The 16,910-nt window shown below is 42.6% G+C and overlaps 1 protein-coding gene across 3 annotated transcripts in view; it reads left to right on the forward strand.

Annotated features, from left to right (window-relative positions):
- The first annotated feature begins 937 nt into the window (after positions 1-937).
- Positions 938-16,910, forward strand: part of CACUL1 (CDK2 associated cullin domain 1) — a 43,370-nt gene continuing 27,397 nt past the window's right edge. Inside the window, exons 1-3 of one of the 3 annotated variants that reach the window (XM_066323503.1) lie at positions 938-1,357; positions 7,529-7,655; positions 11,867-11,969. In XM_066323503.1, coding sequence (XP_066179600.1) covers positions 1,096-1,357; positions 7,529-7,655; positions 11,867-11,969 — 492 coding nt within the window. In that variant the 5' untranslated portion in view covers positions 938-1,095. The remainder of the gene's footprint in view (positions 1,358-7,528; positions 7,656-11,866; positions 11,970-16,910) is intronic. The other 2 variants (XM_066323502.1, XM_066323501.1) reach the window with 2 other exon arrangements.

The raw sequence follows: 16,910 nt of genomic DNA on the forward strand, positions 1-16,910 counted from the left end.
CGCTACTTGTTTCCATTATTCCATCACAGAACCCAGGCGAAAATGAAAATAAAACTTAAAGTAAGTGTACTTGAAGGCAACTAGGCAATATTATCACAGAATCATGGAATATGAAGGGGTTGGAAGGGGCTTTAAGGACAATTAGTCCCAACCCTGCTGCCATGGACAGGGACAACTTCCACTAGACCAGGCAGCTCAAGGCTCATCCAAAGTGTCCCTGGAAAATTCCTGACTTCCATGGGCAACCCATTCCAGTGTCTTACCACACTCACAGTAAAGAATTTCTTCCTAATACCTTACCTAAATTTCCCCTCTTTCAATTTGTATCCATTACTCCTTGCTCTGTAACTACTGTTCTTGGCGAAGAGCATATTAAAAAAACCCCACCTTTTAATTTATAACCATTGTTTATTGCAAGACAAAAGAGCTTACACATTATTTGTGCAGGTTATTCCCCCTATTAACAGGAGAACAGAAGGGAGCAGAGCTGTGCAGACCCTTCCCAGGTCCCGGGACAGGTTGGGCTGGAAGAGACCTTAAGGATGGTTTGTTTCCAAGTCCCCCATGGGCAGAGACGCCTTGCACCGGCCCGGGCTGGTGCCGAGGAGCGGGGAGAGGGTGTGACAAGTGACATCCCGATCCGGCTTCGGTCCCTTTTCCTGAGGGCTGTCCCTTCCCGGCCGCCGCGCTCCCGCCAGGGGGCGCTGTCGGCACGGGGCCCGCTCTCCACGCGGGCCCTGCCGGAGCATCCCCGTTCCAGAGAAAACCCCCCTGGAATCGGGGAACCGGGAAGCGCGAGCTCCGGGCGCGGCCGGGGACGAACCCCGGGAGCGGCCGGGGACGGACCACGCACCGGCCGCGCCTCTTTCCGCGCTCCGCCGGTCGCTCCGCCCCGCAGGACTACATCCCCCAGCATGCCCCGCGGCGGTGCCGTCCGGCGCGGCTGCCGCGTTCCGCCCGGCGCGAAGTGTCGCGCGGCGCGGCCGGAGCTGGGCTGGGGCCCGGGCCGAGCCCGCCGAGCCCCGCCGGGCCTGAGGCGGCGGCGATGGGCGGCGGGCGCTGATCCCGCCCCGCTCCCGCAGCCAAGCGCCCGCCATGGAGGAGGAGAGCATGGAGGAGGAGGGCGGCGGCGAGGCCATGATGGACGACCAGAACCACAACAACTGGGGCGCGGGCGGCTACGGGCGGCACCTGCTCGGGGAGCGGCTGCTGCCGCCGGCCGGGCCGCCTCGCCCCGCGGCGCCGGAGCACAACGGCGCGGGGCTGCGGGGCTGCGAGCCGGGGGCTGCGGCCGGCAGGGCGGGGGCTGCCGGGGCCATCGCTGCCATCAACATCAGCGCCTCGACCTCCAAGTTCCGTGAGTGACCCGGGCCTGGGCACGGGGGGCCTCGCCTGCTGCTCTGAACCCGCTGTCCCCGTTCCCTTCTGGCGCCGGGCTCAGCTCTTTCCTACCCCGACGTGGGGCTCGCCTCCAGAGGCTTCTCGAAGAGAAGTCAAACGGGCTAAGGTGCCTTGGAAGGCGAAAATAACCTTTCTTCGCACAGCGCCCCAGCTTCTGCTGCTTTGCTGTGGCGGTAGATGTGGCTGTAGACCCGGGAGAGAGTGAGCGTGGGCAGCGTCCTCGGCTGCTGCTTTTTCTGAAGCCTTTTAGCTCAGATCGTACTTTCCTGCAGACTCCGTCTCTCAGCCTGAACCTAGAGATGAGTTGGACGCCTGTTTGGGATTGCTGCCGGTAGCTGTGGGCAGAGCCCCTGGAAAGCGGCGTTGTGTCCCGATAGGGACGAGTATCTGCAAAGGTCTGATGAGAACGACAGAAAATTGATTTACCCAAATTAGCTCCAAAAACAGAATCCTAAAACTTCACAGAATGGTTTGGGTTGGAAGGGACTTTAAAGACCATGTTGTTCCAAGCCCTCTCCTTGAGCAGGGGCAGCTTTCTCTAGACCAGGTTGTTCAGAACTCCATCCATCCTGGCCTTGTGGGTTCCAAAATGGCTTTTGCATGTAGTTTCTAACAAAAATGACATTTTCTTCCTATTTTTTTCTGAGCTAGGATCGAGGGAAGGAAAGAGATTTTGCTGTACATTTTAGTTCTATGCATTTTTCCAAAAGTCACCCTTTTGCGCAAAATAGAGTTTGGTGTGGTTTTTTTTTTTTTTGTTTGTTTGTTTTTTTTTTTGTCATGGACTGTCAGAAAACTTGGATTTGGATAGTTAAAAGCATTCCTGAAAGTGCAACTGTGTAATTGCCGTGATAAAGTTGTGATGGGAAGTGGACTTTGTGTGTTCTCCCTGCTTTCCCCAGTGCTCTCTCACCTGGCCATGTCCAGAGGTGATCCAAACCTCAAAGTTCAGGCTTCTGGGTTTTTCTGCTTTTTGGGTAAGCCTGGGTTTTGTGGCACATGGCCAAGGCTGGCTGCTTTTGAAGTTAAAACTCCCAGGCTCTGTGAGCTCCCTGGCACTTTGCCTGCCTTGCTTGTTGGGGCTCCAGGTACCTTGGGGTGGCTTCTAAACCATTGAGACAGTTGAAATGAGATGTTGTTTGACCTTGCTAAACTAGGCTCTTGAAGTCCTAGTCCAGACACTCAGAATCTTAGTTTTTCCTTCTGTTTCAGAAAGAAAATGGTTTTCAAGCTGAATCTCCAGCAAGTGGGAAGGTGCCTTTCCAGCTAATCCACAGTTTATGTCTGAGGGGGAGAAGCAGCCGCAGCAGAGCATGATTTTGCTTAGGGTGTGGTTTGGGAGTTCCTGTTTTCACTTCTCCAGCCCTGGTATCCCAACATAGTATCTTACTGATACATATATCTTTTAAAATTATTTTTCTGCAAAACAGAAAATTCTCTAAGTGAACTTCATTAGAACTTTTCCACACCTTTGTGTTGTGGGTAGTTGTGGTGGTACGTGGAAGTGAATGGAACAAGTGAAGTTGTACTGACTGAGAACCTAAAGCAGCTGAGTTTGGGTCCTGCCTGTTTCTTATCCTGCTCTGACAGAGGATCCTTTAATCACCTCTGTTTAATTTTCACACACAGAAAAAGGGAGAAAGGTGGCTTTGGATAGAAATGTTCCCTAAGAGGAGAATCAGTGTGTGCTGGATCCCTCCTGCCTGCTCTGTCCCAGTAGTGGCAGAACCTGTGTAGAGACGTTTGCCAGTCCTAAGCTTGACAGAAAAGTTGTCTGTTCTCTGCTGCAGAAGGCAGTTCTGCAGTTGAATGAGCACCAACTCTGCCTTGCTTCATGGTGCAGAGGCTGTCCTGGACAGAGTATCCTTTTAAAAGGGCTAAATCCAGTTCTCTCTCCTTGAAATTTTGGTAAGACTGAGAGCTAAAATTAGAGTAATGCATAGTTCATTTAGTAGTTTTTCTTTAATAGCTTTTCTTCTACTTAAAGCAATTTAAGAAAAACTTCAAACTAAATATTTATGGTTGATCAGGTTTAGTCATAGCTGTGGGTTTATAAGGCAGTAGTGTTGTGGAAAGTATAGCTCAAAGTTCATGAGGGAAAAAAGAATATGAAGAACTTTTAGTACTTTAAGAAAAAACTCTTCCATCATGATAATTTCAGCATAACTTGATTGTGGTGAACAGTGAAGTGTTTCCATTTTGTTTCTTTTATCCTTTTCAAGAAAGGTTGGTTATAAATGCTGTTGATGCCAGTGCCATTTGGGACAGGCACATGTGGCTGTGTGCACTGGCATTGCCATTAAATCTGCTGCCTTCCCTGTTGCATAACATTGTTCAGTGCAGTGTGTGTGCCTTGCTGCGTGGGCAAGTGGTCTGATGAAGAAAAAGTTACTTTTACTAGCCAGCCTTAATGCAGGCTGAGAAACAGGTTATAAAAATAGAATAGAATTGGAAGCAACCACGGGGCAAACTCATAGATTTGCTAATGTATGCTGGGATGTGTCAGGCAGAGGGGCAGAACAAAATCTATTGTGAAAACATGCACATGGGGGCTGAGAAAAAGGAAAGCACAGGGCCACAGTCTGTAGATAACTCTTGGACTGCTGCCTGAAGGGTTTGTACAGTTTAGCAAAATATTGAGGGTTGTAGGGTGCACTGCTAACTGAGCAGTAAAGTCTTGTGTGTCTCAGTTGGTGAGATGAAATACAGCTTCTAGAAAATACTTAGTTACTTTCTTTCATTTTTGTTGTCAGAATAAATGACAGATAATTGTCAGACTGATGTCTGCAAACTTAGCAGTAGGTTGAATCAGCCATCCTGCTCTGTCTCTTGCTTTTTAGCTACAGATTTGAAAAAGTGAGCGTGTGTAAGGTTTTATTACAAATTTCATGGGGGATGTATACCTGCTCTTTGTGGGGGTTTTATTCTGGTTTTTTTTTTTTTTTTTTTTTTTAAATCTTAGTGGGTTTTGCCAATCTTTTCATTGAAGTTCATATCAAAGAATTTGGAAGCTTGAAGCAGACTTTTTCCATTATGACTACAATACTGATATATCTAGGTTATGATAGCTCATGCATATTCTTTTTTCACTGGAATGGTTTCACTACTGCATTTCACTTGGAAGTTTTCTATTTGAAATTTTTTTGTATGGAAAGCAGCAGTTGTTGCTCAAGCTTTACTTGTGAAGTCTTTAATAATTTTCTGGAAAATGCTGAATTTTCTGGAAAACACTGACTTCTTTTGATTCTGTCAGACTGATTTGACTCCCAGCCCCACCTCCCCAGCCTTGCTGGAGTTGGATAAAATCCTACATTTTAGCATGCTTTCTTACAAAATATCAGTGTCACTTCCCAGAAACCAACTAAATTGCAGTTTGGGAATGGAGGCTGCTGGGCAAATCCTTTTAAATCTTGAGCATCTAATGTAGGGATAAGCATTTAAGCATGACATCCAAAAAAACAGAGAAAAATTAAAAATGAAAGGGCAATCTGTCTTTTCTTTGCTAAGAATCTTTGTGATTCCTGCCTTGCTGGTCTTCACCTTGTTCTTGCAGAGTTTGTAGTTGGAAGGTCTTTAGGTGACCCTTCACTTCTGTGTGTGTAAGCACTGCCAGGAGAAAAAGGACATTACTAACTTGTGATAGTTATTAAAATTTTAAAGTACTTTGTTTTCTGGATTAGAAGAATAAAAATAGTGATTGTTCAGTTTGTAGTCTTGGACTTTTAGCTATGTAAATATTGTGGTTGGCTTAGTTTCAGCACTGAAGTGTGGAAATCAAATTACATAGTACTTGTGAGAGACTTTTGAATGAGAATGAAGCTTTTCTAGAATGTTACTGGGAATTTATCAGTAAATTTTCTGTGCAGACTTTTCTATGCAAGTCTTATGGGGCTTTTCATGAAAGTGTTTTGTCCTTTACCTGTGCAGCATGTCTGTTGGGCAGACCTTCCTGTCTGTTGCTTTCTTTTTCCATATTGTAAAAAGAAAAACAAAATAACATCCCAACAGCCTGTTAAAATCATTTTGCAGTGTTCCCAAATCTTACTTGACTATTTTCTTTCAAATTAATAGGGCTCATTTAATAATAAACCAGATATAGGTGTGATTGTACATTGAAATCTTAAAGCAAGACTTGGTCTAATGTTTATGCTGAGCTCAGCTTAATATTTTCTGTGGAACAGAGTGATTCTGTGCAGGTCCATCTTTTTTTGGGGTACCAAAGTAAGAAGCAGAAGCTCAGGTTTTGCTGCAGTGTAAGCAGGTATAATGAAGGTGCTGTGTGGAGCTGCTCCTGAGCACATCTGTCCGGAGTGTGGACTCTGTAAGGGGTGAGAGCTCAAACAAGGCATTGCAGGGCAGGGAATGAGCGCTGGGTTTACTGCCAGGGAGGTGCTCTGCTCTTGCTGGCTGCGTGGCTTTTTTTTCATGGGGGAGCTACTTGTTGGACTTGTTAACTGAAATCCTGCTGCTTGTGTAGCCAGCCCTGTGACCTTCCCCCTCTCTCTCTCTCATTAGCCAACAGTGATGTCCTTGCAGATTGCAGTGGGCTCTTGGGGCAGTGTCCCTGGGGACCTGGTCACTGCTCAGACACTTTCAGGTTAACTGGATCTGACTCTGTCACAGCTGTGAAGCCAGAGGGATGGATGCCTCTGGGGGAAGAGGAGCCAGGAGTGCTGCACTAACACCCTTCTCTACACAGAGTTTCTGGCTGAAATACCCTAACACAAGGAAATCTGTAATACTTGCTCATACAGATAGAGTTCCAGCAGTTCCTTGTCTCACACCTCTCTATTTTAATGTTTTCTTTACAATCTTTTTTTTTTTCCCCTCATGATACTCAAAACTGTTTTTTGCCAGTTTCCTTAGAATTGTTCCTTATAACACTGCCAAAAGTGACTCACCTAGCTCCTTTCAACCCCTTCAAAATAACCTTCAAAAATACTGCTTCTCAAAGCCATCAGCGAATCTACATTTAAATGTATATTTAAAATTCATCTGTAACCAAAATATTTCTTTCCAGTGTTGTGTCTAAATGGGTCTTTGTGGGGTGAGAAGTATCTTTATTCCCTGTTCCATTTAGGCCAGACCCACCTGTGGAGTTCAATTAAAGAAATTATTCTAGATTTCCTAGGCTGGATAGTTTTGATCCTTTTTTTTTGTTTTGATAGATTTGATTTGATTGCATTGCTTGAGTTGAAATCCTAGATTTGATCGAGGTGCTGTTGGTTGCTGAGGGCTTTTTTTGTGCGGGTGCTGTGAAGCTGTGGTGGTGTGCCAGGGCAGCGAGGCACTGCTGTGAGTACGGCCCTGCAGGGAGGGTGTGAACCCTCCTTCCTGTTGGAACTGAGCCACCAGTGGCTGGTTCAGAAATCCTCCCTGAAAAGAGAGAGATCCAAACCCTTCTGTGGCTGTGAAGGTGCCCTGAGTCACTGGTGCAAGAGGCTGCAGTTGGGAAGCTCAGGAGGAAGATCGGGGAGTAGTGGGGAAGGCTAATTTAAACACCTCCTGATCTTCCCTGTGGTGATCTTTATCTGGAGAAGGAGTGTAATTGTCCCTGCTAGAGGGGAATTATAATACAGATTCAAAAAAGTTGCCTGGAAGCCTAACTGCAGTTGGAGGCAGAGGGAGTTGCATCATCTTTTAGACCAAGGAAGCTGCTGGTCCCACCTGAGACTTGTGAAGTGAATACATCTGCTGGGAAGAAATATTCAAAAACCTACCAGTCTTGGCCAGAGGTTGTTCTCTTGAATATGAAGATGCTGTGTTAATAATTGATTCTGAACTGCCACAAAGTTACATAATTTGTTAGTCTGAACTAATATTTTTGTAAATTTTTGTTACTGTATTTTCATGTTAGAACTCCCAGGAGTTTGCTTTACTGTGTTACTTAGGCCCCAGAGAAATACTGGAGCACTGATTTGACAGGTTTTCTGAATTTATTTTTTGTAAATACAATGGTACAAATTCAAGTCTGGGCTTTAGTTTTAGGTGAGGTTATTTTGGTTGAAGTGAGCTGTTCTCAGGTTTTTTGGCCTGGTTGTTGGTGTGATCTGAAACCACAAAGCATTCACTTGTTTCTAGTCTTTTAGGTGAAGTTACTAAATCTACTCTTGTCTTTTTCTTGCAGTAATGAATGTTATAACAATTGAAGACTATAAGAGCACATATTGGCCAAAGTTGGACAGTGCCATAGATCAGCTTTTAACTCAGAGTCCTGGTGACTACATCCCTATCTCCTATGAACAAATATACAGGTAAGGAAATACTTTAAATGCTACAGAACTTATTTTTTCTTTAAAGGGAAATGTTTATTTGATCTATGCATATGTGATATTTTGTACCTTTGAGGACACAAATGGGAAAGTTATCGAAATACAGTACTGTTTAAATAGTTAGAGTGAACAATAGATACATATCATGCCGTACCATGTTAACAGGAGTAAATGCTAAAGAAGTAAAATGCAGAAGTGCTGGAAACAGTAACATTAAAATAAACCCCATCACAGTTGCTTAGTGTAATGTACTAGGAGATGCATTAAAGACTCAACATCCTTTTCTCCAAAGAGATTGGCACAGTAGGCAATTGACTTAATGTGCCAAAAGGCTTCTTTGTGAGATCTAATAGGAACCAATTTGGTGTGGTTGACTTGCAGAAGGAAACAGAAGCACCTGGTGCCAAGGTCCTTTGATGTAAATTGTCATTTGTGTGTCTTGCCTCGGGTATTTTGGTGTTCTCTCCCCTCGGCCAGTTCCAGGCAGTTGGAAGGACGCTCCTTTGTACCTCCATTCTTGTCTGGAGAAGGCTTGGGGGCTGTACCTGTCTTGGAGCTGCAGTTTGGTTTAAAAGGGTTTAAAATGACACAGCAGAATTGCCCTTCAGGCTGAACTAGTGCTCAGTACTGGGGATGGTGGGGATTTGCTTCCCCATCACTCTGCTGCTCCAAACCAAAATCCTAAATGCTTTAGAGACCTGGCAGTTTCTTAAGAGATGAACTGAAATGGAGATTTTTGTTCTGTAGGTGGCAGGTTTTCAGGATGTTGGTGAACAGGATGGAAAGTGGATAATTCTGTTGGATTTACTGGCCCAGATGCTGTTAAAACCCCTGACCCTTGCCAGCAGCACAACTGTAGCACTGCTGTCTTGGTTTTCTTCACCAGAGTGTTGTCCTCTGGAATAATGCTGCCAGCTCTGGTTACTGGTGGCTGTTTTTAGAGACTTTCAGCTCTGTTGTCTCATGCCCACTTCCTCTTATCCACTTTGTTTCTATCTGCAGTATAAATCTTTGGATTAGGAAAGCAGATAAGAGAAAGCCAGGTGTTCAGTTTTGTCCCTTAGTTGCCATTGAAAGCTTCAGTAAACTTCCTCTTTCTAGACTATTGGAACTCCTTTTATCAGGACTCAGTTATCAATCATCATGTGTATAAATAATTGAGATGGTTGTTTGAATTAAGAGAGCCAGCTTTAGTGTCAGTAATCAGAATCCTTTCCCAGCTTGAAATCCCCAATGTGCAAAGAGTCTGCAGTAAGACATGTCTCAAAAGTCATCTCTGATAAAGACTAGGTGTGCAAAGTTAATGGTTTAATTGTACCTAGTTACGGTTTGCAGATAACTGGAGTTCATCCTTGTCATCTTTCTATTCCTCAGAAGTTTTATTTACTGCAGGAATACTGGGGTTTGAGTTTCTCCTGGATAACCCCTATAAATCTGAGGCACTTGGTGCAGGACTGTAATGATGCATGAATATTGTTGCATAATATTTTACTATTACCAAGGCTAAAGATTTTCCATGGTTTAGTGTTACTGGTAAAACTGGTGTGTCAGTTCTCTTTTAAAATTTATGTCCGTGTTCTAATTTGTCTGCCACAGCCTCTTCCAGCCAGGAGATTGATTTTGGGGTGGTTTTTTTTTAATATTTTTAGACTGTTCCTTTGAGTGACAATCTGGACAAGATAGACTGACAAGGGAAGGATAATTGATTTTTTTTTAAATTGAATTTAATAAGGATGTTTACTCGGAGTATTTTTGAGAGTCTGTAGCAGACTTGGTGTTTAGATCTTCTCTGCTTCTAAGCCAGTTCTTTAGTCTGAAAAATTGAATGTTTCTTGAAGTGGTTGAAACAGTTACATGTATTTTTTTTTTCTTTACGGTGAAACTGAGGTGAAAATGCAGTAGTATTTTTGGTCATCTTTGCACTGACTAAAGGAATCCAGTTTTCTGTAATGCAAACTCAAAATACATTTTTGGATACCCAAATATGTGGGTGTTTGCTCTGTTTGATGTGGTCAGTGATAGCTGTAGGTGTTTACTCCCCAACAGTGAGAGCTGGGAGATAACTTCAAGGTTTGTGTGCAGATATTTACCATGGACCGTTTTATCTGTAAGGTATCAAAGTGTCATTAGTGTCTGTTTTCAACTCTGAGTCACTTCCAGTTAAAAAAGGGTTGGATAAATTGGCAGAGAGGTGTGAAGGAAGGTTTGAGGTGAGGAAAACATAAGTTGTACTTCTGGCAGTGCCCACTGCCTCCCAGGTGCAGTGCAGTTTCCTGTTCCTCAGGACAGCTTAGAGAGCTTGGACATTCATCCACTGCTTACCCTCCTAATGTCCTTTTTGGGATTTCCTTTTCCTAAGGTGTTTAGTTAACAAGCTTGTGACTTCTGGTGATATCAGGGCATGGATGATTCACAGAATTAGCCCACAATCAGGAACTGAAAACAGGATCTCAAAATGGGGAAGGAACCTCTAAATAGAAGTGTTCAGATAAAATGTAAACACACCCTGTGTGTACATGGGAAGACTGGTGTTTGACTACAGAACATGCTGCAGAAATAGGCGCAGCAATAGTGTGTGTAACACTAAGGAGAAGTGTATTGAAAATTCAGTTCGGTTGCATGCAAATAAAGCAGTTGACTTGTGGAAGTGGCTGTGGAGCTGCTGGTTAGCTATGGAACAAACAAATGTGTGGCCATTTGCACTGCTTACCCAGCTGGCTGATTTTGTAGAGGATCACAAAAATCAATCTCCCTTTTCTTAGCAGTGTTTCTCTCTTTGATGCAAACCAAACTGATATTTTTGCTCTTAGCAAAGAGCATTGTACTGAAATATCTTTTGCAGTTGCTTGTTTCAATATAGGATCTGTTCTTGGTAGACTTGATATGAAAGAAAAAGAATGGCCTTGACTGATAACATTTAAATAATATTAAACTACAGATACTCAGTTATTTTTATAATATAATAATATCAGAGGTGTAGGCTGTCTTTTGGCTTTTAAGAAATAACATGGTTCACCAAATAAGCAGACTTTTGCCATCTTTGTGTTTGCCTTTGTACCATCTTCTCAGTAGAGAATTGGAAAGCTGTAGTTTCCCTACAGAGATAAAGTGTTGCTTTCCCATAGCTTTGGGTTTTTGGGGCCATTTAGAGCCTGAAGAGTTCAAGGCTGGGGTCTGGACCTCCCTGGAAATGAGTTGTTTGCACATGTCCTAAGAGCAGTCTCTGGTCTGAATTGCTTACTGTCACAGTTCTTGGTACAGAGGAGTGGGCAGGGGAGCAGAACAGAGATGTGACTTGCCCAGGACAGCAGGTGAAGTCTCCCTGGGCCTCTTGGATTTGGCAGCTAAGTTTTGAAATGCTGACAGAGGAGTAAAAGCTGCTTGGTACAGATGCATGGTGGTGTTAGTCCTGACAGTGATGACTACTTGAATAACACCTTGCTGAAAATAATACATGTATTATTACAGTTTTACAACTGCTGTAAAATATGCCTTCAATGAATAGCCTTGTTTGGCAGATATTATATTGCAGTATGAGAGCAATAAAGTGTTCTTAAGAATCAAAGGTAGCACTGAAGACCAGAGTTAACACAGCCAAGGCATAGAATGCAGAATTAGTTTTATTGGTCTTTTTCTGCATCTTTCTTTATTATGAAAGTGTAGAAATTTCTTAGAATTTAAGTAACAAAGAATGGAGAAGCATGATTTCGTCTGTAATTTTAGAACTTTTGCCATTTCTTGTTAATGCTACCATGTTTTGATGCAACTTCTATACTTGTGAGCACTCCCCTTCTTTTAGTAAGGGTTTTGCCCTAGAATATTCATAGAATTGTTAGACCTGCTTATTTTAATGGAGTCTTCATTGACACAGGAGAGACAAAAGCCAGAAGTAGGAATGTGCTGTTGACAGAATTGTCCTGGCTGTTTTGAAGTGCACTTATTAAGAGAGCTCATTGTAAGTTAAAATGAAGCTGGGGAGGGGAAGTGGGATGGACACCCTGGAGCCTCCAGGGGAGCCCTAAGAGCCTGCTGGAGCTCATTCCAACCTTAGGACTTTGTTTAAAAGCTCAACAATCATTCACTTAACTCTGTTATCCTCTAAATTGAAACTTGAACAAAATGTTTTGAAGTCTGTTGCCCTTCATTGCAAACTGTTGTAAGTTCATTGTTTGTTCCTATATTTGTTTCTGCAGTTGTGTGTATAAGTGTGTATGCCAGCAGCATTCGGAACAGATGTATAGTGACCTAATAAAAAAGATAACTAACCACTTAGAGAGAGTCTCAAAGGAGCTGCAGGTAAGAAGCTGCACAATCTTAATTCTCTCTTTCCTGGGATCTGTGGTTATATCAGAGCAGTATGTAGGTGGCTCATGGAGGGGATTGCTATTAAGACTGATTTACATTAACTTACAAAATTGTCAGCTGCTTCACTGGGTTGTCAGGCAGAAAAACCAACTACTTGATCCAGGGTTTGGCACTGCCAGACCTTGGAGCTCTCAACCACCTGGAGAGCAGTGGCTAAACATGAATGAATATATGATACAGTACGAAGGAATGGTGAATGGGAAATTTTAAGCATAATCTGGGATGTAAATACCTCAGTCAGACATGGTCTGAGCACATGAGAGAAATGTCTGCCATTCCTGTGTAAATGTGTATAAACTGTTCATGGTTCTTGTGCACCACAAGCAGCACAAAAGGGAAAATCTAAAGGAAAAAAATCAGATGAATTAAATATAGATTGTGAAGTATAAGTTAAGAATTACTGCATACAGAGTTCTGTTACAGCTTACTCTGCATTTTTCTTGCCTATCTGTAGATGTCAGTGGTTTACAGCAGTCCTAATATGTACAGTTTGTATATCCCTATCCTTCTCTGCATCTTACTTGTGCATCCATGGTTGTTTTTATGTATATTCCTTGTTGAACATCCCTTTTAGAATAGAATCTTCAGATATGTACTTGAAATTGTAATTGTTGTGGCAGCAGCACTGCTTGATTTTTCCCTACAGCTTTTTTCACTTCCATAACTGATGTTTGAGTTTTGTACTGATTTGCAGAGCATGAAGTAGAGAAGCCAAATACAAAGAAACCCTAAACCTACAGGAGCTTCTTCAGTGCTTCTAACTCATTGATAACTAATTTCTGTCAGCCCAAAACAGTCTTAATGCTTTAACTGCATCAGGTATTTCTGGCTAAATGTGCATTCTCAAAATATGTAGCACTGTGATCTCTCTGATGTCCTTTTCATTGCCCTGTTTTCATCTTGTGGCTTTCCTTATAAAGGAAATTAACCACTCAGCATTTAATAGGCATGGTATTTGCTAGGTTCTTTCTTCCTTTTAATGTTCTTTTTATTCCTCATAGAATGACAGCCTCAGTGTTCTGTAAAAATTGCTTGGAGTTGGTGAACATAGTATTTAAAATAAAGCCTACCCTTGGTTCTGCTGAGCTGGTGCAGCCTGTACATTTTTTCTCCTGTTTGTGAGAACTGTGAATCATTTCAGCTATACAGGTTTGGCCAGTTCTTCTGATATATCCCATGGTAATACACTGCTTTAGTTTGATTTGAATTTGGGAATGCCCCAAATTCTTTACTCTGTGCTAATCCTTGACTCTTTTCTCTTAAGTCCCAAAACTGAGGCAGCTGATTTTAAAGTTAGCTTTAGCCCATATGAGCCTAAATACTTCTGCCTGGAACAAGGCTGCCTTCTGAATATCAGCTTGTTGAAAGAATAATTGAGACAATTGTTTAATGCAATCATAGCCTTGCAAAAGCTTCCTTATGTAGGTTAGACACACCTGTAATATAACATGATACCATCTTTGAGTGCATTATGTGAGTTTTCTCTGATGTGTGAACATGACTTGGCTTTTGGATGACAAATGGATCTTTTTGAGCTGCTGGAGGTAAAACTCTCACGTGCCTCAAAAAATTGTTCTGTAAAGCTGCTGTTTTAGCTGTGGGTTGTGACATTTACTCTTAAGAAATTACTCCAGTATGTTTAATGATCATGATACTTCTTTGATCTTAATACATTTCGGTGACATTCGGTCACTTGAGATTCATGTTGAAAATGCAGTTCTAGGTCTTTACCCTAGCAACAATAGCAAATTACTTTGTAAATGTTGGTTGCTTGGAAGTTTCTGATTCCCACAGGCAAACAATGAAAAACCTATATATATGAATCCTTTTAATGCACAGATTATGATGTTTTGCTTTCTGACATAATTTCATTCACCTGCAAACATTTAAGAGTTCTGTTTATTTGGCAAGCTATGACCTGATGCAGGTTGTTGGTTTTTAATGTTCAGAGATGCTAAAGTGGCCCAGTGGAAGCAAGAATGTTGATGTGTGTAAGAAAACAGGTGGTTATGGAAACTGAAATGGCAGGCAAAGGCAGTGTCTTCCTCTGGACAGGCCAGCACTTTCTTTGCACAGCAGTGTAGCACTTAAATGGCAAGTGGGCTGCAGAATGTCTGCATTTAACCAACGTGCTAGAGCAAGCTGTCTCCTACAGGAACCATTCATCAACAGCCAAACCTGGAAAACCCAGATACCAAACAGTAAAAGTGGGAGCACCTCAGGGGACTGGTCAGACTTGCTCTTGCATGGATTTAGTCTTAATGGAGTTTGGTTTCTCTCTTCAGGGCATTCACTGCAGAAACTCCACATATATATGTATTTATTTCCCCCCTTCCTGTGTGTAGAGCCCTGTGCTTGCTTGAGCAGCTGGCCACAGCTGGAGTCAGCAGAGTGAGGGACACTCATGTCCTGTGCTGGGACACTCTGAACAAATCTTGCTCATCCCGTGTGACTTTGGCTTTTTCAGACTGCAGGACTGCTTGTGTGGTGTTGGTGTTTGTTGCCCTGTGCATTCCTGAAGGTTCCTTTGGTTGTTTCAGCGCTTTGAGGGAGTTACTTTCAGTGGCAGCAGAGGCCAGAATGTGGCTGGGCTGGTGTATTTCTGTGTGTTGGACATAGGGTGAAAAGCAGTGAGCAGTGCTTGCTGAGTAATGGTACATTTAGATGAGATGAATTGTCATCAGGCTGATCTGGGGCCTCCTGTATGCCAAGCCATTTCCAGCTCCCGCGTTACTGTCTGTCAGTTAATGATCCTCTCTTCAGGCTGCTGTGGGAAGACTCACAGCAAGGATTGCTTTCCTTTCCTGCAGCTGATGTCTGACCAGCTTCTCTGCATTAGTTAAGACCGAGTTTTACCATGCAGACTTTCAGTAATAGAGAATTCAATCTCCCTAATTCCTGAGTTGATCAGAATTTTGGATTTTGTCAGCTTAAAAAAGCCAACGTGTTGCTGCAGAAAACACAAATTAACTTGTTTCCTGTTGTCTTGAGGTCTGTGAAGCCTGTAGCATGCAGATGATTTTTCCAAGATGCTTTATTTGGAAACATTTCACTGGTAATGGACATGGTTCATTATGTTGTGGTTTGAAATAATGTCAGCTGTTTTTGTGGGTAATTGCTGAGTCATTCAGATGTATGAGGTAGGGTGGATACACAAACATATGCTTTCAAATTAAATACATCTCTTTTAAATGAGTAAAACTGTATTTGCATTCAGCACTAGTGTTTCTGGCTTAATTTATTCTTATGCACTCTGATGAAGTAATTTAAAATCAAGCACTTTACCCATTATGTATCTCTTCAACAAAAAATGCTGGAAAGTACTCAAAGCATTGACAATCAGAGTGTGCTGTGGCTTTGAGCTGGCTTGTTACAAACACAGCTTTTTCTGTGCAGGTGCACTGCAATATTTTCCTTTTAGTTGGAGTAAACTCGGTGCTTCCTTTGTGAAATGCTTGAGAGCTGAAAACCATTTATTTGTTGTATTGCACCTTTTTTTTTTTTTTTTTTTTTTTTAAATCCAGAAGGGGGAGAGAGAAAGAGATCTGTTGTTTTCTGTTTGTGGTAGGGTTTTTTAATGATGATGCATTATATTTTTTTATAATGAACATGACTGCACTGAGGAGTCACTGGTGTTGGTAGATAATTTGCATGTCTGCTCTTTGGGCCCCAGGACCTGCAGGTTTTTACCCTTTGTTGTGCAATGCCAGAAACGTTTCCTGCCTGATATTAATCGTTACAACTTCTCAGCCTTTTGTCTTGTCGGCTCTCAAACCAGTCAGTGCAGTGTATGAAAGTGTTGTCCCACTTGCTGTTTCCTTGGGAGAATGTGTATGAGAGTCGGGTGTCCTGAATGTGGACTTTAAAAATGTGCTAAAAGAACTCCTGGTAAAAGTATCAGCAAAAGCAGCTTTAATACTAAAGTGAATTTACTGCTGTGAGTTTCACTGAACTGAATCAGATCATCTGGATCATTTGAACTCAGGTGATAGAAACCAGAAGTGTTACAAATGTTTGTGTCTTTGTGTGAGGACATCAAAAAGATGACTTTTGACTTGAAGTAGTGGTGATGACCATATCACCAGAATTGCCATTAAAAATGACACAACCATCAGCGAGTCAAGCTGAGAGGAGCATTCTTGCCTGCAGCTTTTTGGAAAGGCTTGTAGTCCTGCAGCTCTGTTTACTGCCTTGTCACACTATGCTGGGGCTGCAGACCTTGATGCAATTACAGAAAGATAAAAGTACATACAGCACAGATTAGTATGTATTTAATAGATAGAAAAGCTTCTGAAGATTTCTTACTGCTACATAGTTTTGATGGTCTTTTTACAGTGGTCTTTGATTTTTGATGGTTTGGGTTTTTGATGGTCTAGATACAATGTCTTTGTTTTACAAGAGTGTAGGATGGAAATGGAGCATGGCCCACACCTGCTAACCTGCTGTAAGACAGTTACATGAGAAAATGTCATGAGGCTTTGAACAGGTTTGAGTGCAGGCTTGACTGGGAAGACACAGCCTTTGAATCAGTTGTGCTTTGGTTTGATGTCTGTTTTTTTGTAAAATGTTTTAATAATACCAGTGTCTAGTGAGGTAGACCTGGGCATCACATACATTGCAAGGCAAGGTAAACAAGCTGTATTTTCTTGAGAAAGAACAAAGAGTGGTTTAGAAGATTGAGAGCACTTACATGAATAACAGGTTGATTTGTGTAGTCATAGGCATTCTCCCTTTTCACTTGGCAGGCGTGGGAGGGGTGCTGCAGCAAATGTGCTGGCATTTTGGCAGGGAGCATATTCCCAGGAAGATGGAGCTGCCCATTCACCCTAGGAATGTAAGCTCTGCTACACATACTGCTGGTTGTGCCAGACT

Source organism: Sylvia atricapilla, chromosome 8 (assembly GCF_009819655.1).
Source record: "Sylvia atricapilla isolate bSylAtr1 chromosome 8, bSylAtr1.pri, whole genome shotgun sequence".
In the NCBI taxonomy this organism is placed as follows: Eukaryota; Metazoa; Chordata; class Aves; order Passeriformes; family Sylviidae; genus Sylvia; species Sylvia atricapilla.